The sequence below is a fragment of the Melanotaenia boesemani genome, chromosome 5, assembly GCF_017639745.1.
Source record: "Melanotaenia boesemani isolate fMelBoe1 chromosome 5, fMelBoe1.pri, whole genome shotgun sequence".
Taxonomy (NCBI): domain Eukaryota; kingdom Metazoa; phylum Chordata; class Actinopteri; order Atheriniformes; family Melanotaeniidae; genus Melanotaenia; species Melanotaenia boesemani.
Window position 1 is genome coordinate 8,165,119 of NC_055686.1, and position 23,571 is coordinate 8,188,689.

Below are 23,571 nucleotides of genomic sequence, written 5' to 3' on the forward strand. Positions count from 1 at the left end.
TTTCTGTCGAAAAGTCCGCCATGTTGTCGTCAGCCGTTTTCCTTAAAGCATAGATGGCACAGCTTGGGGAAGATACGGCTCCAAATAGATGGACTGTCATGCGGAATTCCACAACTTCCTTGGTTAAGTCTCCATCCTTCCACCACAGAAACCGCAGGAAGTCTCTGTCTTCCTCTGGGATCTTTACTTGGTGAAACATTGCTTGGATGTCTCCCATGACTGCTACAGGTTCCTTCCTAAATCTTAAGAGGACTCCGAGTAATGAACTGTTTAGGTCAGGACCTTGTAAGAGGTTCTGATTTAATGACGTTCCCTTGTATGTTGCGGCACAATCAAACACCATTCTCAATGTTCTCTTCTTTGGGTGATAAACACCATGATGAGGTATATACCATACCCTTCCATTACCACCACTTGGGTAGGTACCTCTTCAGCATAGCCTTTCTCAATCAGTTCTTTAACACATGCCCTGTATTCTCTGAAAAACTGCTCGTTGTTCAAGAATTTCTTTTTCAGACCTAGTACTCTTTGCTTCACTATGGAAAAGTTATTAGGCAGTGACACATTGTCCTCCTTAAGAGGTAATCTCAGGCTGTAATGATGATCCTTTAGTATCACAGAACCTCCAATAGATTCCAGAAACCTTTCATCCTCCTGTGACAGCCCCTTTTCTTCAGTCGCCCTTTCTGCTAAGTCATGGTTGTACTGCTCGCTTAGCATCCTCTCCAATCTGCATACAGAAATTCTGTTAACTGTAGCTGTGATGCGCTCTTCCTTCAAGCTGCATCTGTCACTCTGTAATGGACCATTAACGACCCATCCAAGCGTCGTCCTAATAGCATATGGTCATTTTCCATGGCTGTTAATAATATCCCAGGGTTCCATCAGCTTATGTGCATTGCTCCCAATTAGCAAGTCCACTGAAGCTTTAATAGTGGGATTTTTGACCTTTGACAGATATGGCCACTTGTCCAAATCCTTTTTTGTCACAATGTTATCATGATTTACTGGCATCTTCTTTTGGGTGAGTGTTTCTGGAAGTTCATAGAAAGTGTTATGATTTATTGCAGATACTTCCAATCCTGAAACTGTAAATGTCGGTACCACGCTTTCCTGTCCCATGGTGTGCAAAAGAAATTGAGTTTTCCTTCCAGCCAGGTTAAGCTTTCTCATGAGGTATTCTGTGCAAAATGTAGATGAGCTGCCAGGATCTAGGAATGCATATGTATGAATTACCTCGTCTCCTTTAGATGCCTTAACCTTGACGGGCAGAATTGGCAGTAAGCAGCGGTAGTTTCCAGCCCCTGTATGACCACAAGTTGCAGGAGTTGCAGTTAGCTGCGCTGCTCTAGATTCTTTACCACGCTCTTCGTCTTGATTTGCAGATGCTTTCTGATCAACGTGAAGTGCAGTTGGATGACTTTTACCACAGATCCTGCAGATCAAGCGCTTCTCACATTTCCGACTAATATGTCCGGTATACAAACAGCCGAAGCAAAGGTTCTTGTTCTTCAGAAAATCCATCTTGTCTCTGTGTTTCTGTTCTGTGAACTGTTGACACTGTTCCAATAAATGATTCTGTGTGCAGAATAAACAAGCTGTTGATTGTGGAGTAGATCTTGAGCTGCTGATGCTTTCTATTGTTTCCACAGGTGCAATAGTTGTAGCAAAGCTTTTTCCTCCCCCTATTCTTTAGGCTATTTATTCCAGATGAAACGTGTTGAATGTCTCCATATATCGGGTCTGATAAGATTCTGACGTGTCTTTCGATAAACTTCACCAAGTCTTTGAACGAAGCTCTGTTTTGTGTTCGTTCCATGATGTCATATGCTGTAGTTCTCCATTGTTCCCTAAGTTTGTATGGTAATTTTGCCATAATACTCCTTATATTACTTGGCATGTCTAGTTCTTGCATATACTCCAAATCTTCCATAACATTACAACAGCTGCGTAAGAAGAGTGCATAAGCTTGTAAATTGTGAACATCTTCAGTTTTTATTTCAGTCCAAAGTAAGGCTTTCTCCATATATGCCACAGCAATCCTGTATTTGTTGCCAAAGTTCCTCTGAAGAAGTTGCTTTGCCTTGTCATAGCCGAATTCAGGTGTCATGTGCATACAACTACGCACGAGCTCTCTTGGCTGACCTCGGGTAAATTGTTCCAAGTAGTACAGGCAGTCCTGTTTACTGGTTTTCTCCTCCACTGCCTGTTCAAATGCTTTTAAGAAGGTTAAGTATTGCAGAGGGTCTCCATCGAAGAAAGGAATTTCTCTTGCCGGTAATGATGCCAATTGATTTTGTTTTACTAATGCAAATGTTATTTCATTTTGAGTTTGCATCACTTTGATGATACCCCTATGTTGCTGTTGATCCATCTGGGTCCAAGAAGATTTCATGGCCGCCACTGAAGTCTCCAATTTCCTCTCTTTTAGTCTAGTTGCATTCCGCTGACCATCCTGTGTAAGTGCGCCATATAAGGGTAAGCTATTGGCAGGTAGAGAGAATTGTCTTTGTGTCTTACTCCGACATGCAGAGTCTGGCTCCTTTGCAGTTGAATCCTTCCTCATTCCAGGTGTTTGTTGTAGTATTCCCTTTTCCAGGTACAAATTCATAGCGTTAGATGTTTTAGATGTCCTGGAGAGGCTTTTCATGTCGAAGGTTTGCAAGACAGCAAGTTTAGCTGCAGACTCCGCTATCAGAGCCTCCACTTCTAGTTGCTCCTTTCTCCTTTTTAATTGTAGTTCCTGCTCCTCCAAGGTGTGTTTATCCTTTAATGACACCATGCGAGCAAGAAGTGCAGCCCTATCTGCTTCTGCTACAATTCTGGCAGAAGAAGCAGTACTAACTTTGCTTCCAGTCCTGCTTGTGCACTTGGCAGCAGCGTTTGAAACACTGTCATCTGGATTAATACCATCACATGTATTGTCTTCAACCTCTGTTGCCACATTTTGTTCAACACATGAAACCCATTTTTGTACCTCTGAGATGAACTGACTATGAAACATCGTTTTTGCCTTAAACCATACATCATGTTTTTCCTGGTCATCAGTTGGCAACATTTCCATCACAGAATCATGAATAAATTTTACCTCAGTACATATTCGCACAAAGTCATTAAGAGCACAAGCAACCATTGTTTTATTTTGTTTGTCCACCATAAGCTCTTGAATATGTTTTTTTCAAATTACCCGCCTTTTGTAATTTAAATTTTCTGTCACCCTGTAAGCGTTCAACTCTTTCAGCAAATGCTTTAGCAGTTAGCTTAACCACACGCTTCTGCCGCACGTCGACATCATCCACGAGATCAGCTGACGGGCCACCGCCATCAGTGGACCTGTCAACAGTTTCGTGTATCTCCATTTTTCAGTCAAAAGTTTATTATAGATGTTGAAGTACTTCCAAAAGTCTATCCTGCATCAGTTACCATGCAGTGGAGTTTGTGCATGTGTAACAGGATAAATAGTGTTATTCCACTTGCCACTGTTATTATTACCATTGTATTGTCCTGTGGGGTTTGCTCTTGGGCGTGTCCACCTTAGTTCTGGCGTACTTACGTCATCAGCTGCGTCTGATGGTCGCCAGTATTGAGACGGATACGTTTGAGGTAAGTCGGGTCTTTTAGCGCTCCGTTTGTGGGAATACTTCCAAGTTTATGGAAGTTTATAATGAACATATATGTATAGAGCACATCTTATAGCTGCTTTTGAAGCAGGTTAATACTGGTTTAACTATTGAGCAGCGGCAGTTGCCAGCTTAAAGTGCTGCTTCTGAATGTGCTAGCTGTTCCAGCATTAAGTTGCCCCTATTTCTCGACAGTGTATGAATGACCTGACTGCAGGCTAACCGCTCCTGATCAGCACTCTTATGTTTGTACAGAGAATAAATGGTCAGTGCAGACGAGATCAAGCTTCTGTCTCAGTGCCTTCAACAAGAACACAACGCAGAGTAAAAACACAAGAGAAGACTAAACCTGTCAGAACCAGGCCTGACACGGTTACACGTGTGTACTTCCAAATCATTATGAAGTCCTTTTAGTGTGTAGTGTAGCGCCACACATACCTGATAAGTGCCTTACGTGTGTACGGCTTTCCTTGCAATCCTTTAGAAATCCACAGCCATGCCAAGCTGATGTCGCGCAGATTTCTTACTCCAACCACCGAGTCTCCTGTGAACGACGGACGTCGTCTTTTTATGCTCCTGGAATCCAGACCTCCAATGTAGCATGATCCACCCTCCTGATTCCAAAATGTAATCCAGCTGATGTCGGATCCATGCCGTAGCTCCTTGTTGGCGGATAATCCATCCCGCGACGTGGCGTTCCTTCCTCGCAGACGCTGTTGCGGGTAATCCAACTTTCGGCGTCCTCGATATTCACAGTTTTTGACTTAATGTAAAGGTGCTAAGCCTATTGCTTAAAGCGCCTGAGGTATTGCTAATCGGAACCTTTCTGACGTGTCGTCGTCGCTGTCACACTCGTGCACAAAATCCAAGTCCAAGCCATCTTTTGTTTGTTTTGTTCTTTTATTACTAAAAGTGCTCAATAAGTCCACAAATTGCGGGTCTTGCCGCTCTTTCCCAATGCAGGATTGTGTCTTATCCACATAGCAACGTCTTTCATTTTCTGTCCAACATTAGGTGTAAGAATTGAGTGAACAATCAATGAACAGTGAACGGTCAAAAACTGTGTTCACCTTCCCACCAACAACACCTCTCACCTGCAGAAAGGTTCCCACTTAAATAAGCAGCGCCATAGATTACCCAATGCTGCCACCTAGTGCCCAAACAAATACAAGTGCTTAAAATGGCTCCTACAGTCGTAGTTAAATTTTTTACTGTTTTATGTGTATTATTTATAAGAGATATTGCAAATGCGTGTTATCGTCTACCTCATGAGTTTACTTTTGCATAGCTGATCGTTGTTGAATGTAGCACAACAGTTTATAGCACACTGCACATTTGTACATAGATTATATACTCAGAGTTTTTTGTTATCTTTATCTTTTATCTAGTTTTTTTTTTATTGTTTATTTTTTTTATTTTATAATTTATGGCATTCAGGGTGGACGGCAAAGTAAGATTTTCATTGTTCAGGGAAACTTCTTTCCTTACTGTGCAAATGACAACACTTTGAATCTTGAAATGTATTATGAGGAAAAAACTTTGGCAACATTGTGATGTGTGATAGATTTTTATTTAAAAACGTATTTTCTCAATAATGTCAGGCTTCAGTCTGCTCCTCTTCTGGCACACTACCTCCCCAGCTTTGGAGAGGTTGCACTTATAAGAAACACAAGAACAAAATTGTAATTAACCAACTTTAAAATGATTAAAATTCTCTAAAGGCTAAATGTAATCCAATACAAGTTGATGCTGATGTGATGGTTTCCCTAATTTTGTTGTCAAAATGTAATGTCGCAGGATCTCTAGCAGAATCTCTTCTCAAAAACATCTCCTCAGCGTTTGGAATCTCTGAGAGATTGACAAGCCCGGTCCCTTCAAAGATCCCGCGTGCTGCTCGAAACGCGCTGACGATGTAACGAGGCCTCGTTTGGTCTATCATGTGACTGGGTGTAATTATTCCCTCCAGGCTCTCAGAACTAACAAAACTTAATCACACTCACCTTCTTAAGACTATAGAAGATGATCTTGCTCGCTGAAAATCTCTACCCATTTCACTCATGGGGAGAGTTGCCACCATAAAAATGATGGTTCTACCCAAAATCAACTATTTGTTTTCTATGATTCCTATGAAACCCCACTCCATCTCGGTAAAATCGCTAGAATCACACATCTCCTGATTTCTCTGAAAAAATAAACCTCCCCGGATCAGTTTAAAAACTTTACAGAAGCCGAAAGATAGGGGAGGATTAGACCTGCCTAACTTTCAACATTTCTTCCTAGGTAATAAGTTGCAATATGTCCTAAAATGGCTCAAACCTAGTCCACTAGATGACCTGTGGATAGATATAGAACAAACATTTTGTGACAATTTGGAAATTTCTAATCTTCCTTTTTTCAGCCTAAGTATAAAAAAAGCTAAATTGCTTCAAAAGTGTCAACATCAGCCCTTTTCTGACAGCCTGGTGGGAATTTCTCAAAAAACCCAACTCCTTAATAACAATAATAACCATGTAAACTTACACCCAACTAAAAACCACAACACAAAAAAAATTCCCCCTTCACCGAATAGACCTGGAACTTCCTCCAATGGTAGCAGATTTTATGGACCTCTGTACCCCAAAGTTACTTTCAAAAATATACAGATAAATGTCAAAAATAGATGATTCAAATTCCCTACCTACTTCAAAATAGAAGATAGATTTATCAATCAATTCTAGTCAACCACTTTGGCTACAAATATTTCTTAATGCCTTTTAATATGACAGGCAGCCCAAATTTACAACTCAAGCAATACAAAGTCCTCCATAGAAAGCATTATACAGGACAAAGGATGTTCAAGATGGATCTTAATCACTTAGATATGTGCACACAGTGAACAGGTAACACAGCAGATGATTACTTACACGCTTTATGGCTTTGTGCATCTGTCCAGAAGTTCTGGAATTAGGTTTGTGAGGATTTATCAACATTGGGTAGATGTAACATTCATGCATGTCCTAAACTTTGTTTACTGGGTGACCTAAGTGACGTACCTGCTCACAAACGTGCTCGTCTCTCCATCCGCTTCTGACTAGATGTTGCTGATGTTTGTGTGTTGGTATGTTTCTCCGCAGGTACGTTTGACTATTGTACTATTGACACTAACAAAGTACACATGGTCCTCACGGCCTTATGTATCGCAAAGAAAACTATTCTAGTGAACTGGAAGTCTAAAAACAATCTAAATATTAACCAGTACAGAAATCTCCTGTTGGATCACATCAGTCTAGAGACTGCATCGGCATCCATTAAACTCCAATTAGTTTACTCTCAGTCTCCCTGGACCCCGCTGATTAGTCACATCACGTAGTGGAAAAGGGTGCTGAGGTCTAGTCGTTCCTGTCACGTTTCAGCAAACTGGACCACAATAATTGTCAGAACTGAGTGATAAAAAGGTTTTTATTGTAAAGATGAGAGTATATCCAGGGAAGCAGAGTCTGGTCTCACAGTCCACTAGCCTGAGAGGGTAGGAAACCAAGGTGAGATAAAGCGTGATCAGGCGGGAATGTGTAAGATAATAGCTCACATACCAGCAGAGGAGATGGAAGCCGGCCTTTAGGTTTTCAGGAACCGAGATGGCAGCAATGGGGCTCTGCTGGGGCTGTGGAAACTGCTGCACCAAAAACAGTTAGTTGGGTCTGATAGTGACAAGAGCTGAATTATCCACACTGGATAAATCCTCCGGAAAGATCCAGGTAAATCCTCCAGATTTTCCAGAAGGGAAAGAGACAGGTTCCATAATCCAAATACAAATCCTGGGGGCAGTCCAAGGGTCAGAGTACCAGCAGAATCAAACGACAGACAGAGTTACCAGACGGGGCAGGCAGAGTCAGGATATCCAGGTCAAAAACAGGTCAAAGATCAGAACACAGGTTTGGCAGGCAGGAGATCAGAGCTGAAAACATGCAGGGTTAAACCGAGACGATCTGGCAGGGAAGAGTTGTCACACACTGGTATTTAAAGCGCATAGCGCAGGTGGAGCGCATCAGCAATCAGAGCTGTGCTGGAGAGAGAATGCCTTCAGGGACGGCTGGGAAATCTCAGCACCAACTATACACTGTGACAGTTTCGTGGGGGTTGGGGCTGGGTGGGGGACTTTGGGGGCACATCGGCCCTGGCGGTTTCTCTGGGCCGGCGGTTGGGTGGGTCATTATGTGGGAGACTGTGTGTCTGACTGGATCTGGGGCTGGGTGGCCGGGACCTGCAGACATATTCTTGTCCCTGGGGTGCCTAGCCTTGGTGTTGGGTTGGCGTGGCCTGTGGTGGTTTTGCGTGGGGAAGTCGGGCACTGTCGGGTTCCTGGGCGGGACTCTGCTGGGGGGGATGGGTGGCCCTTGGACATGTGGGGTGCCTGCCCTCAGAGCGGACCGCGCCCGGCGCCCACTGAGCCTGCTCACCGTCACCCTGGGCTGCTCGGTGCCCCTGCCCCGTCGCACCAGACCCCTCTGCTCTGGTCTGAGTGGGCTGCTGCTCTGTCTGCCTTGGCTGTCCTGTGCTCGGTGCTCTGTGGACCTGCTGGGCCTTTGGGGCTTGGAGCTTGGGACTCCCCCCATCCCCCACTGATGCTTCGGGTTGCAGAGTGGTCATGACCCCCTTGCAAGCACATATTTCCTCCTTGTTGCATGGCCACACACGCACATTCACACGTGCATGCTCACAAACGTGCTCGTCTCTCCATCTGCTTCTGACTAGTTGTTGCTGATGTTTGTGTGTTGGTACGTTTCTCTGCAGGTACGTTTGATAACTACAGTACTTTTTCATATCATTATCCCATTTTCTTTATGTATCATGTAGTACTGTGGTAGCTTATATTGTTTTTTTGTGATGTGTTTTTGGCAGCCTAGACAACTATTATTTCCACATTTTAGTCCTGTCCTTTTCTCCCTTTTTTTCCTCTCTTCCTCTATCTCCCCGTCAGGTTCGGCACTGACGTATAAAGACCAAAGAAAATAAAATTACAATAAAAATAAAAATATCAAGGACAGCCATGTATATAACATGTCTCCCTTGTTAGAGCAAATCTGTCAAGCAAAATATGGCACAAAGACCGCCGTTCTATTGTTAGGATGCTGGACAGGACAGGGTTAAAATTAAAAAAAGGAAATTTAATATAAAGTTGAAAATATATGTTCAGAACTTTTGTCACTACTCATGCTTTTGTGTTGGTTATCTCAAGCAATTTCTGTGAGAAATAAAAATGATTCTGAAAAAAATAAAAATAAAAAAAATATGTCTCAATAAAAACTTTCAACTTAACACATGTAATTTCATGTTTGTCACAACCTCACACACCTATGCTATTAACTCACAGAATTACTTGACAAATTTCTTGCTAATTTTCTTCTTTACAAAGAAAGTATCACAAGTATCACACCATGCATGTATGTGACATATGTCAGATGTGACAACCATTCCAAAATGTGATTTTTTTTTTTGCAGTTAAGCTAGTGTAATAATTTTCTCTGATATTAGATGTTTCAGCTGCCACCACCTTTGTTTATCCGGTCTGGTCCGGTTTCAGAGGCAAAGGAGTACTCACCACAAACCGTTTAAAATAACTGAATAGAAAAGTCTATTTGGAAGTAACAAAACCAGTATCTAAGACGTCCGGGCTGAGTGTGTGTGGATGGGTGAATGTGATATGTAGCGTAAAGCGCTTTGGGTGGTCAAGTTGACTGGAAAAGCGATTTATAAGTACAGTCCATTTACCATTTATCTAGAGCCAAGATCTAGCGAATATGACAACCAACCCCATTTCTTACTATTTACCCGGAAGCAGCAGAACTGAAGTGTGCATGTCATTCAAAGCATGTGACAAAATACCAGAAAAAAATATGGTAAAATTATTTGGACTACAATTTGTATAATCGTTTGTAGCTAACAGCCTATCACAATCAAAATTAAAATTATCGCATAACTCTAGTCATAATATGACATACTGTGACATAAGTGTTAACCGGACCTTCACATAATATTGTACAAACTTAAAATGCATATAAAAATAAGATCTTTTTGTTTGGTACAGATCCTTGCAAACAAATATGCTAACAGACTTATAAAATCATTAAGTAAAACACTTCAGTATTCAGTTTAGCCTAAATAACAAAACAAAATCCCTGAATAGAAACTTTTACATTATAAACCAGTCCTCGATATGCACTTGACGGAAAGATGTAGTTCTACAGATTACCTGACATGCTCCATTGCCTTACTGTGGTACATCCCATCACTACATACTGATATAGACCATATAACATGAATTAGAAGGTAACTTTGGCTTCATGTGTTAATGCCACATGATTGCTAACATGCATCTGCATCTAAAATGGTGAAGTCTTAGAAACACAACATAACCCAATTCACACAACTCAATAATCCAGATGGAAAAATAAAATAGAAATGCTTATTAATTTAGCTGTGTGTGTGAACTATGAGCACCCTACTTATTAGAAGGCATGGACAGTCACAGTTTGTGTGGAGGATGTGAACCCACATGCAGGAGCTAGGGTCAAGAGGCAGGCAGGTGCAGAACCAAATGTTTAATCCTAACTACAGATTGACACGGGTCTGGAAAACTAAACAGGCACAGACAACACCAAAGAGATGACAACAATCTGGCAAAGAATAACTAAAACTAAAGGGTAAAAAACTGAGGACAACTAGCAAGAAGCAAATTGAATTAGCAAATTAAACCAGTTGACCTGATTAACAGGAAGCAAAATGAAACACAAAAGGGGAAAAAAGAGGACTGAGTTAAAAAAAAAAAAAGAGACAAGACTAGAAACTAAATAGACCACAAAATAAGAAATAAAACACACATACCATGACATGAGCTACCCAATGACACACATATCTTGTCCTCTGCTGTAGGAAAGGACCTTAAGGGACTTATTGTCAATGCTTAAGGATGATTATGTACAAAGTAGAAGCTGTGATCACATGTTGAACGTTTCCATTTTTAATATTTGGACAATACTTTGGAAACTTACTGACACTGAGGTTGACGTAACAACTCTTCTCCTCTGAGTCGTCCTGAAAGGAGCACTTGTATCTTCCAGAGTCGGAGAGTTTTAAAGAGGAAAGTTGGAGCGACAGATTTCCTTTACGGAGACCTTCAGAGAACAGAGACGTGCGTCCTTCAAACGTCTCCATTTGTTCTCCAGGAATGTCTTTTCCACCTTTATGAATGTGTACAACATCACTCTGCTGAGTCCATTTCACTGTGTTGTCTGTTGCATCCTGCTGGGGCTCGAGGTGACACTGTAGAACGATGCTGGAGTTGCAGATTGATTCTACCGGCTCAGAGGAGCAAAATATCCCAGTTTCAGCTGAAGAAAGAAAACAAATAGTTCATAGAAATTAGAGAAACCTCTGTTCAGCACTCCACAAGACACTTAAACATAACTTATTTAGACTGCTTTCAGTTTTATCAATTAATTAACAACCCTGAATAATCTGGTGTCCATCTTGTTGTTGTTGTGTACTGCACATGTTGATACAGCAACTGATGATTTAATAAACTTTAACCAGCATAAAAATAATAATAAAAATGATATTATAATAAAACATAATTATAATAATAAATTATAATTATTATTATTATTAGCTTTTTTAAACACCTTGAATGCCACCAGGGACAGAATCGGACATAAAGTTGGTCCTGGCATTTTGGCCCCAAACCAACCCACATACGATCCTACCCATCCACCTTTGTGTTCCCTTGAATGCAAATGTCAAATTTACATGTCTCCTCTAAACCAGAGGTCACTAATAAGGTGATCACGGTCTGGATCTGGACCCAGAACCTGTCCTACATGGACCCAGCACTGCAACACAGATGAGAGTTCTAGATGCAGGTAACAAGACGTTAGAATGAGAAAGAAAGCCAGCAAGATAAAACAAAAGGAGAGAAACAGAGAAAGACAGCTGTGTTGCCAGGTCCATCTGTTATAAGCGACTTGGAGCTTGTTTTTCTGTGAAGTTGCTTGCAAATATCATCAGTCGAGGGTTGCAGTTTTTTGGGCTTGTTTACTTGTCATTTTATGAAACAGGTGTCACTTGAGTCCACAACATTTGATGAAATTAAAAATCCTTAAAATATGTCCAACTGTATTTTCAAAGTTTCAATGTTAGACGATACTGGAGAAGGCAACGGGAGTTGAGGAAGTCAGGAACAGAGAGGGAGTGAGTCTGTAAGGTGTGTAGGTTAAGGTCCAACAGGGAGTAACTGAGGTGCTGGAGTATAAGAGGACTGCGGAAACAAAGGAAGACAGGTGTGGCAGGTTGACTTGATGCTGACGAGCGGATCAGGAACAGGTGTGGAGGATCAGGGAAGTGAGGATGGAATGGAGTGACTGGCTGTGAGTGGCATGACTGACTGTGAGTGGCATGACTGGCTGTAACAGTACCCCCCCCCCTCCAAGGGCCGGATTCCAGACGGCCCGGGAGGACGGCCAGAAGGCGGAGATGACAGGATCCGGATCTCTGGCGGATGACCACAAGGGGGAGACAACCGCTGCCAGAGTGCAGGTGGGCGTCCAGGAGGACGGGAAAACTTGGACCTAATCCTTGGAGGACGCCCTGGAGGATGAGCAGACCAGGGCTGGGACTTGGGAGACCGGACTAACTGGGACCGGAGTCCTGGAGGACGGCCCGGATGCCGAGCGGACCAGGGCCGGGACTTAGGAGGACGACCAGGAGGATGAGCAGCCTTGGGCCAGGTCTCTGAAGGATGACCAGGGGGATGCGCAGACCTGGGCCGGGTCATGGAAGGAAGACCAGGAGGACGAGCAGACCTGGGCCGGGTCATGGAAGGAAGACCCGGAGGATGGGCAGGCTCGGACCGGAGCTCTGGAGGACAGGCTGGCTGGATCTCCGGTAGCGGACGGGCAGACTGGATCTCCGGCGATGAAGCAGGCTGGACCTCCGGCGGCTGATCAGGGTGGGTCTCCGGCAGCTGAGCGGGCTGGGTCTCCGGCGGCTGAGTCTCCAGCAGCTGAGCGGGCTGGGTCTCCGGCGGCTGAGCAGGCTGGGTCTCCGACCGACTGCCAGAGGGCTGGAGCTGGAGCTGGAGCTCTGGTGGATGGCCAGAGGGATGTTCGGGCTGGAGCTCAGGCGGATGGCCTGAGGGCTGCACAGGCTGAGTAGACCGATTCCCTGACGCTGACCGGAACTGGATTTCTAGAAGGCGCGCTGACTGGGGCTGGATCTCAGGAAGGCGCACTGACTGGAGCACTGGGAGACAAACAAACGTTAATACTTCTGGCGGCTGACCGGGGGTTCCCACAGACAGAAGCTGAGTCTCTGGTGGGCGACCAGGAGGTCGCACAGACAGGAGAGGGGAACAGGAAGAAACCAGAGGCTGAAGAGGAGCGTCCCGCTTGGAGACCCCCTCGGAGACTGAAACCACTGGTTGGAGAGGAGCGCCGAGACTGTCGACCTCCTCGGAGTCAGGAGCAAACAGACTAGGAAGAACCAGTGGCTGGAGAGGAGCGTCTTGTTTGAAGACCCCCTCGGGGACTGAAGTTACTGGTTGGAGAGGAGCGTCGAGACTGTCGGCCTCCTCGGAGACAGGAGCAAACAGACTAGGAAGAACCAGTGGCTGGAGAGGAGCGTCTCGTTCGAAGACCCCTTCGGGGACTGAAGCCACTGGTTGGAGAGGAGCGCCGAAACCATCTACCTCCTCGGAGACGAGAAACTCCAGAGGTTGCATGGACCCTGGAGCTGACCTCGGACTTGTAAGTGCCGAGCAGGACCGTTGCGCTGGCATCAGAGGTAGAACTGGAGCAGCCCATGGAGCAGACGTCGGAGGCCGAGCAGAAACAGTCCGTGGCATCGGCGCCGGATGTGGGATAACCAAGGGAAAAGAGAGGGAGTGAGTCCGTAAGGTGTGTAGGTTAAGGTCCGACAGGGAGTAACTGAGGTGCTGGAGTATAAGAGGACTGGGGAAACAAAGGAAGACAGGTGTGGCAGGTTGACTTGATGCTGATGAGCGGATCAGGAACAGGTGTGGAGGATCAGGGAAGTGAGGATTGAATGGAGTGACTGGCTGGGAGTGGCATGACTGACTGTGAGTGGCATGACTGGCTGTAACATTCAAGCTGTTTAGATATATGTTTTTAAACATATACTAAAACACAATGCCATTTTAAAAAGAAATATATACAATTTGTCATCATTTTTAATTAGCACATGGCCATTTTTGCCATGTTCACAATGTCCAACAAGGAATTTGTATGTAACATAAAACAAAACAACTAACTTTTATTGTTTTCGCGATGAAATACTTGATACTATGAACTATACTTATTTAAAGAATAACTATTATATTTAGTAAAAACTTACCACCCCGTCACACTTACTTTTGTTGTCTATTATTTTAGATGGCATCACAAACAGAAAAGGACATCATGTGAGTCTCTGTAGGAGCTAAGTTCAAAAGCAGAGTTCCACACTATTTCATATGGTTTATTTGATGTGTTTATAGGTTTAATGGGGTCCGTCAAACTGTAACCACCCCACAAGCAAAATAGATTACGAAAACTTTTATATTTTTTAAGGTGTCATCTTTTCATGTATCCACTGTCCTCTAAGTGTCTTGTAACCCAGGTCCCATGTAGTTAAAATAAAGCTGGAGTAGTTAATACAATGAGACTGGGCCTGGGCTCGTTATATGGAAATAACTGTTTTTCTATGTTATTTGGTTAACGTATACTGGATAACCGTTAATGATGACCACCACAACTGTATCTTGGTTAAGAAGATATTTACAAAAGATTTATTTACAAAAATGAATATAAATTTGGGTGTCTTAAAATAAATAAGGATAACTCACAAAGTGGCACAATTCAATAGTAATAAGGGTTCAAAATAAAAACCACCAGTAAGTAAACCTTTAGTTTCTTAACACAAAAAAACTTAACTGATCTTAAATAAAACCCAGCCCGTTGCAGGCCTGTTCGGTGCTTGTGTGCGGTGGGCCTTAAAACTGTAATGGCCGATTCACTCAAACTGAGCATAAAATAAAAGCACGTGCATTGGAAAGAATGTACTCACGGATCCAGAGTTATGTCAGTAAGGGCAGAAAGGAAATGGGGAATACGGGCCTCTCTATGGCAAATGGTGATGGGGACGACTGTCACCAAAAGGAGAAAACCGGCAGGACACGGGCCATGTGCGACAGGGTACCACAGCCAAACCGCAGGGGTCACAAAACAGCAGGGCCATCGGCTGGAAACCAGTCTCTCTCTCACCAACGTCCGGCTCCTTAGAACATATTATCTTCATTGAGCCACATCATCAGACACTATCTCTTGTTGAAGTTAGCATTAGTTTTGCTTCAGCTTCAGAAATATTACAGGCTAAAACTAGATTATGTGGGCCATTAGCACTGAATGCGGCTGCTAGCTAGCACGTTACTAACCACATTACACATCCAGCCTCTTCACTATAACAGTTCGATATAGTACAAAATACAGGCATATACAATCATATTCACCTCATATTCACACTGAAAGTTCTTATCAGGACCACGGGTAGTTGACCTTCACAACGAACTTTAATGCTTCCTACACCACGATGCCTTCTCGATTAGCTCTCTGTTCAACAGCTTCTGTATCTCTTTTCTCTCGCGTGCCCACTACTCTCCACACTAACCTGTGCCAGTAGTCCCGCCCCTTAACGGGTGATGGTACTCTGATTGGCTCGTGAGGATAAACACCCAATTGCAAAACAGGAATCAGAAAATTGACCTAAAACAGGTAACAGGTTAGGTTACACATTACCACAGTTTCTCTCCTCTCTCAGATAAACCCAAGACTTTGATATGAATTTATCTTTTAACTGTAAATAGTCTCATTAACTTGTACATATTATATTTATGCTTTTAAACTAGCATGCTTTTTAACAATTTTAACCATCATGAACTCTATTTACAAACTCTTTTCTGAAACTTATACTTTTATTACACTTGTAATTGTCTTTTATGCCCTGTAACTTATATGAACTGTGTACAGGGCTACAGTCTTTAAATATTTTTTAAAACTTATTAAACAAAAAAATTCAAACATAGAGCTTGTTCTGACCGTTTGCCACAACCTTTTTTCATGAGAGTTCATGCAAGCTTTTGACTAATGTTAATGAGGTGCACGCTGATTTGCAGCAGGGAGGCCAAAGTCAGAAGGGGGGCTGGCCCAATGCATGCACAGTGCATCCGACTCGAAAACATCAACAGCTTACTCTTGTTTTATACCGTGTGCGGCACGTTGCGGCTGCGCCGTGGCCTCCACTGCTAGTCACGGCCATTTTAGTCAATGGTTTGTTTTACACCAGGCGGGCCTGAGCACATATCAGAAGCGTCCCAGTAGCACGTTGTAGGGGCGCTCTACTAAATTTACTAAATTTGATGTGCTACTCACCCAGAATGCCTCAGTTCTACAGTTCCGATAGGGGCAAAATTCTCCCCTCCTGTGATTTCGTGATCTCGCGGATCCTGCTAGGTGGACTGCATTCGCAGGCGCTCAACGCCACACAGGTCGGAACAAAACCGTGGTGCAGCTGTAACGTGCCGCACACGCACCCAGTATAAAGGAGAAGGTTAGTGATAGCAAGTGAACTTGACTGAGCAGAAGCTTACGGAATTCAGCCATTTATGTTTGAACAAGACTCCAAGCCATGAGTGAAGATACCGAGATGGTGGAAGAAGCATGTTTACAACAAAAAAATTACGTGGCAGAGCTCTTCACTCCACTTCAAAAAGGTAAAACGCGGGGCTCATTTGTACATTGCAGGGGGTTAAACTTTTAGGCTCAAATAGCCTCCTGTGATGACGAAATCCCAGGAGCAAACACACTGTGAGCAGCAGTCCGACCGTTATTCCGATGTGTCACGGAGCAGGAGATTGGACTCATAAAATATCAGAACCCCAGGGATAGGTGAAGAAGTTTTATTTAACAGAATAAACGGAGTGCAGAGAATACAGGTACTGATGGAGATCAGAGAGTCCGGGTGATGGAAGGCAGCAGCAGGCGCTTCCACGTTTCTCCGTCAGAGTGGTAATCGCCAAGTCCGAGATCAGTAAGGGAGCAGGCAGAAGCGAATGTCCAGGTGCTGGAATACAGGGTCAACGGCAGACAGGCAAGCAGACAAGGCTGAGTATCAATCAGGGAGTGGGCAGAGGCGAATATCCAGGTTCAGAATACAGGGTCGACGGCAGGCAGGCAGACAGACGGGTAAACAGGTAAACTGGTAAACAGGCAGGAAACAGAGGCTGAATACGTGCAGGGATAAACCGAGACTATCTGGCGGGGAAGAGTTGTCACATACACGTATATAAATGGCGCAGCCCAGCTGGAGCGCATCAGCAATCAAGCCGAAAAGCTGGAGATGTGTTCGGGAGCGGCTGGGAAAACTGACCCCTATCAGTGGCGACGTGACACGATGATTGCGTCTGGATGTGGACCAAATGGACTTTATCTGGTTGGAGTTGTCCAAGTAGTAATTCTGACGAAAACCCCGGTAGATGCATCTCTGCCAGGGAAAAAAAGCATAGTCTGGTTGGAGGTGTAGTACAGATGGCGATGGCCCAGCCTGCTGAGTACTGGAGTGGTGCTCCAGATACTAGAGTGAAAAACAAGTGTCCTGACTAGCATTAGGAAATCAGGAAACACAAAAGTTGCAAGTGTCAGAGCGACAGAGCGGCAGCCAGTATGCGCCAGCCCACTTCCGCTAAAACATCTATGTCTATTTAACATCTACGAACATCTATTTAGTAGCTGTCCACAACCTCTACCTCCTCAGCCAGAATCCTGATGGGCTGGCGTGCAGGTTTCCTCCTCCTAAAGAGTGGGCATGATAGCTGACATTTTTTTTTTTTATCTACATTGTGCTCTTTGGCTTCTGGTATGACGGCGCCTGTGTTTGGCTTTGCCATACCGGCAGCTTTCTGTCTTGCAAAACTGTGGTACTGCTGGTTTTTGCTCTACTGTTATTGCTTAGTTCCACTAATGTTTTTGCTGCTATAGTTTACGACCACCTGACACTTTTATCTTTCGGATCGGAAAGGATACCTCCCAAGGTTATGACAGGTATGGAAGTATAGTAAAAGGCAGTAGAAAAGAGTTGAGGAGCGGTAAAATGTTAAGAAGCGGAAAAGCACTTAGTAGTGGTAAAAACCGTGTGACCTCCCTTCACCCAAGCACCCCATGCATTGTCACCTCTACGCCTTTATGCACTTTACCTCGACACCACCACCAATGGTCGAGGAAAATATAGATGACCTGTGCCTTCCTAAACATAAACAAACACCACCAACACCACAATAAACCTGAACCAAACACTAAACAGAAATAATTGCTCCTACACACCAGCCCCAATTGTGTAAACAGCACAATTGACCCAACACCACAAAAAGGAGCCCTAAAGTGTGTAGCCCTTGATTTCTTCTTTCTTCTTTCATAGTCCTTTTCAAACTGCTTCGTGCAGGAGGAAGATCTTGGAGATGGGTCCTTCCAGCTATCCTGTTTTTGTCTTCAGCTGTAAAGTCCGCACCAGTCCGTCTTTATCCAGGTAGGTATTAGTAATCTTTCCCAGGATCCAGGAACCCCGAGAAGCATTGTAATCCACGACCACCACAATGTCAAGAACTGTGAAGCTTCTCCAGGGCTTGGACCACTTCTGCCTCTCCTGTAGTGAAGGCAAGTATTCTCTTGTCCATCTTTTCCAGAATATTTTTGATCTATTGGCCACTTTCTTGAAAGACACCAGGATATAAAATAGGTTTTCCTTTAACAGGTTCCCCTCTTTGCATACGATTCCATAATCTATAAGTAGCTGCTTCTGTTTAGCAAGATTCTGCTGAACGGTTTCTTTAGCCTGCTGGAGCTCCTGTGTGATGCTTTGAGCATCTCCAACTTCAAAGTCGGCCATTATTTGCTGATGCAGGAAGTGCAGGTAGAGCTCTACCTTATCAGAGTTACTTCTGCCAGTACGAGGTGAGGTTCCCATGGCTCAATCCTCTCACTCGGCATGCTCTTCATCATGCTGCTCTGAAAAATCTGAAATTTGTTGTAAAATCCTCTTTGCTGGATGAACTTCTCGACTATTTTCTGGGCCTGTCGGTCACATTCCACAAATCCTCCAGTGACATTCCATGCTCCTCTTCCAGTGCCTTCTCATTAAACTCTCATTGTATTGGGATACCATCAGCTCCTCCAGTTTGACAATGGAAATCCTGTTAGCGTAAACAGTTTGACAGCTTCTCTGACCACCATTTGCACTTCTTAAGGGTGCATTTATGACCCATCCCAACAGGGTCCTCACGGCATAGGGTCCATTGCCTTAGCTGGTAAACTCCCATGGCTCCAGCAGGTTTGGCGCATTCGTTCCAATCAAAAGCCCCACATCAGCGTCCAATTCTGGGATCTTAATGGATTTGAAGTATTCCCAATTCTCAATGTCTCGCCGACAGGGAACATTCCCTGTCCCTTTTGAGACAGGGATGGTTTCTTGTGTGTAGACCTCTGGAAGCTCTATAAAATGGTTTCCTCCCAGCTCCGAGATCTCCAGCCCTACAACACAATGGCTGGCAACCTGTCTTTGTTGACTCATAGTGTGCAGCATGATGTTAGTCCTTGTCCCTTGCAGGTTCAGCTGGTTCATGAGTGTGCAGGTGATGAAAGTAGCCGTACTCCCAGGATCTAAGAAGGCATAAGTCTTCAGCACTTGATCTCCTTTCTTAGACTTGATTTCAACAGGAACGCTGGAAAGAGTAAAGTCCTGGTCCCCAGTCCCAGTACAAGCACCAGCCTGGTGGGACACAAGAGCACTGCTCACAGATGTTCGAGATGACGTAGCCTGCGGTTCTCTGCTCTCTATATGCAGAATAGTAGCATGCTTTAGGCTGCATTTGTTACAGGTGAGATGCCTCCTACATTTGTTATCACTTTTAGTGTTTTATACTACTTTTAGTACAGAGAAAGTGAATCTGCTTTGTGTGTATATATGCATGTTCCTGCGTGCAACTGTAATTTTTTTTTCCTGTTATGTAGTTTCTTTTTGTCTTAATATGCATAAATTGATTTTTCATGTAAAGCACTTTGTGTTGCCCCAGCATGAAAAGTGCTTTATAAATAAAGTTTGATTGATTTTGGTTGATTCCCTGCTGATGTGACTGACCTTTAGACACCCAAAACACGCTCCTTTTAATTCTCTCCTTTTGAGAGATCCTATTTAGTTTTGGACATTTTAGCACGGAATAAGGCTCTTCACAGCAAAGACAGGCTTCTGAGGGAGAGCTCTTAAAAGCTGTTGGCTACTTTTGTTGCTCATGCATTGTGTGTGGAGATACTGTGTCACTGTTAGTGGTTGTGATAGATGTTGCAAAACTGCTACCTTTGATGGTATTCTTAAACAGCATCTTGTTCTTCAGTGCACTTTTCATTACAGGGCTTGGCTTGACATCAGAGATCTCTCCAAACAGAGGATGAGACGGAATTTTAACTTGTTGCTCAAGAAAGCTGACCATGTCACAGAATGTGGCTCTGAAGCCTCACCGTTCCTCTGACAGGCCTTGGTTCTCCATCTTTCACGCAGCTTATAGGGCCACTTTGCAATGATTTGCCGCATGTGAGATGGAACATTCAGCTCCTCCAAGTACTGCAGTTCAGACATTGCATTACAGCATCCATATAGGAAAAAGGCTAATTCCTGCAGTGCTTGAATATCCTCTGATTTTACAACTGTAAACTGTGTTCTGAATCATTTGACCAAATCAAAGAGCTCCATCTGCTGGCTGTGGGCATCTGATGCATCAGAAGGACAGCGTTGACACCTCACATCTGTCATTCCTATCTCAACTTTGAATATGTGTTCAATAAACGATACCTAATCTACCTAATCTAGTATACCAATCTGTAATGATAGTAGTGGGAAGGCATGAGGGAAGGAGTGCTTGTGCAACGGGGATAGTGATTGAGTTAGTTATTTTATACAGTTGTAGTAAAATTGTTTAATGTTTTATGTGTCTTATTATTTATAATAGATATTGCAAATGCGTGTTATCGTCTACCTCATGAGTTGTTTTCTTTTGCATAGCTGATCGTTGAATGTGGTACAACAGTTTATAGCACACTGCACATTTATGTTTTTTGTTATCTTTATCTTCTATCTAGTTTTTTTATTGTTTATTTTATAATGTTTTATGGCATTCAGGGTGGACGGCAAAGTAAGATTTTCATTGTTCAGGAAAACTTGTTTCCTTACTGTGCAAATGACAATAAACACTTTGAATCTTGAAACTTTGGCAACATCGTGATGTGTCATAGATTTTTATTTAAAAACGTATTTTCTCAATAATTTCAGGCTTCAGTCTGCTCCTCTTCTGGCACACTACCTCTCCAGCTCTGGAGAGGTTGCACTTGAAAGAAAGAACAAAATTGTAAGTAACCAACATTAATATCATTAAATTCTCTGCTGATAGTGATCAGAAACCAGCTCGGCTGTCTAAGGTCCTGCAGGTTGTGGTTTTCTTCTGCAGCTCTAGACTGAGACGTTTCCTCTGATGCTTCTGGTTGTAGTTTATGATTAACTTTAAAGTCTGTTTTTTTGCAAGGCTATTAAAAAAAAAACATATATATAAAGAAAGGGAAATAAAGCTTACCTGTGATGTTGATGGCCCCGTCCGCTCCATCCTTCTCTCACACTCCGAGCTCCTTCAGCAGTTACCATGGTAGACGTTTGTTTCCCAAAATCCCTAAAGGCTAAACGTAATCCAATACAAGTTGATGCTGATGTGATGCTCTCCCTAATTTTGTAATGTAATGTCGCAGAATAACTAGCAGAATCTCCTCTCAAAAACATGCAATCTCCTCAGCGTTGGAATCTCTGAGAGATTGACAAGCTCAGTCCCTTCAAAGATCCCGCGTGCTGCTCGATACGCGCTGACGACGTAACGAGGCCTCGTTTGGTCTATCACGTGACTTTTGGCATGCTGAATCCTGCTCAGAGACAATGCTCGCAGGGAAACCCAGACTTCCCTCTCCCCGGCCTCATTCACCAGCTCATCCGGAGAGGTCCCGAGGTGTTCCCACGCCATCCGAGAGATGTAATCTGTCCAGCGCGTTCTAGGTCTTCCCCGGGGCCTCTTTCTGGTGGGATGTGCCCGAAACACCTCACCAGGGAGGCGTCCAGGAGGCATCCTGACCAGATGCCCGAGCCACCTCATCTGGCTCCTCTTGATGTGGAGGAGCAGCGGCTCTACTCTGAGCGCCTCCCGGATCACCGAGCTTCTCACCCTATCTCTAAGGGAGAGCCCGGCCACCCTGCGGAGAAAACTCATTTCGGCCGCTTGTACTCGCGATCTTGGTCTTTCGGTCACTACCCACAGATCATGACCATAGGTGAGGGTAGGAACGTAGATCGACCGGTAAATCGAAAGCTTTGCCTTTTGGCTCAGCTCCCTCTTCACCACGACAGACCGATGCAGAGTCCACATCACTGCAGACACCGCACCAATCCGCCTGTCGATCTCCCGCTCCATCCTTCCCTCATTCGTGAACAAGACCCCGAGGTACGTGAACTCCTCCACTTGGGACAAGACCCTATTGCAGACCCGGAGAGAGCACTCTACCCTTTTATGGCTGAGGACCATGGTCTCGGACTTGGAGGTGCTGATTCTCATCCCAGCCGTTTCACACTCTGCTGCGAATCGCTCCAGTGAGAGCTGAAGATCACGGCCCGATGAAGCAAACATAACCACATCATCTGCAAAGAGCAGAGACCCAATCCTGAGGCCACCGAACCGGATCCCCTCAACACCTCGGCTGCGCCTAGAAATTCTGTCCATAATGGTTATGAACAGAATCGGTGACAAAGGGCAGCCTTGGCGGAGTCCAACCTGCACTGGAAACGATTCTGATTTACTGCCGGCAATGCGGACCAAGCTCTGACACCGGTCGTACAGGGACCGGACAGCTCGTACAAGCGAGTCCAGCACTCCATACTCCTGGAGTACCCCCCACAGGAGTCCCCGGGGGACACGGTCGAATGCCTTCTCCAAGTACTCAAAACACATGTAGATTGGTTGGGCAAACTCCCATGCCCCCTCAAAGACCCTGAAGAGGGTGTAGAGCTGGTCCACTGTTCCACGACCGGGACGAAAACCACACTGTTCCTCCTCAATCCAAGGTTCGACTACCCGACGGACACTCCTCTCAAGCACCCCTGAATAGACCTTACCGTGGAGGCTGAGGAGTGTGATCCCCCTGTAGTTGAAGCACACCCTCCGCTCCCCCTTTTTTAAGAGGGAGACCAGGGGAACTGTCCCCGATGTCGACGCGATGCTGTAGAGGCGTATCAGCCAAAACAGCCCTACAGCATCCAGAGCCTTAAGGAACTCTGGGCGGACCTCATCCACCCCTGGGGCCTTGCCAACGAGGAGCTTTTTAACTACCTCAGCGATCTCAGCCCCATAGACAGGAGAGCCAGCACCAGCTACCCCAGACTCTGCTTCCTCATCGGAAGATGTGTTGGTGGGATTGAGAAGGTCTTCAAAGTATTCCTTCCACCATCTCACAACGTCCCGAGTTGAGGTCAGCCCTCCCCACTGTACACAGTGTTGACGGAGCACTGCTTTCCCCTCCTGAGCCGCCGGATGGTGGACCAGAATCTCCTCAAAGCCGTCCGGAAGTCATTCTCCATGGCCTCTCCAAACTCCTCCCATGCCCGAGTATTTGCCTTAGTGACCACCGAAGCTGAGCTCTGCTTAGCCCGTCGAGACCCATCAGCTGCCTCTGGAGTCCCACAGGCCAAAAAGGCCCGATAGGACTCCTTCTTCAGCTTGACAGCATCCCTCACTGCCGCTGTCCACCAACGAGTTTGGGGGTTACTGCCACGACAGGTACTGACGACCTTACGG

The 23,571-nt window shown here is 44.6% G+C and overlaps 1 protein-coding gene across 5 annotated transcripts in view; it reads right to left on the minus strand.

The window, feature by feature from the left end:
- Positions 1-23,571, minus strand: part of LOC121640153 (CD276 antigen homolog) — a 167,487-nt gene that overhangs the window by 138,669 nt on the left and 5,247 nt on the right. For all 5 annotated transcript variants that reach the window (XR_006010377.1, XM_041985838.1, XM_041985840.1 and 2 more), the window contains exon 2: positions 10,649-10,987. Coding sequence is in view for 4 of the 5 variants with exons in the window: in XM_041985838.1 (XP_041841772.1) it covers positions 10,649-10,987 (339 nt within the window). In the remaining variant the exon portion in view is untranslated. The remainder of the gene's footprint in view (positions 1-10,648; positions 10,988-23,571) is intronic.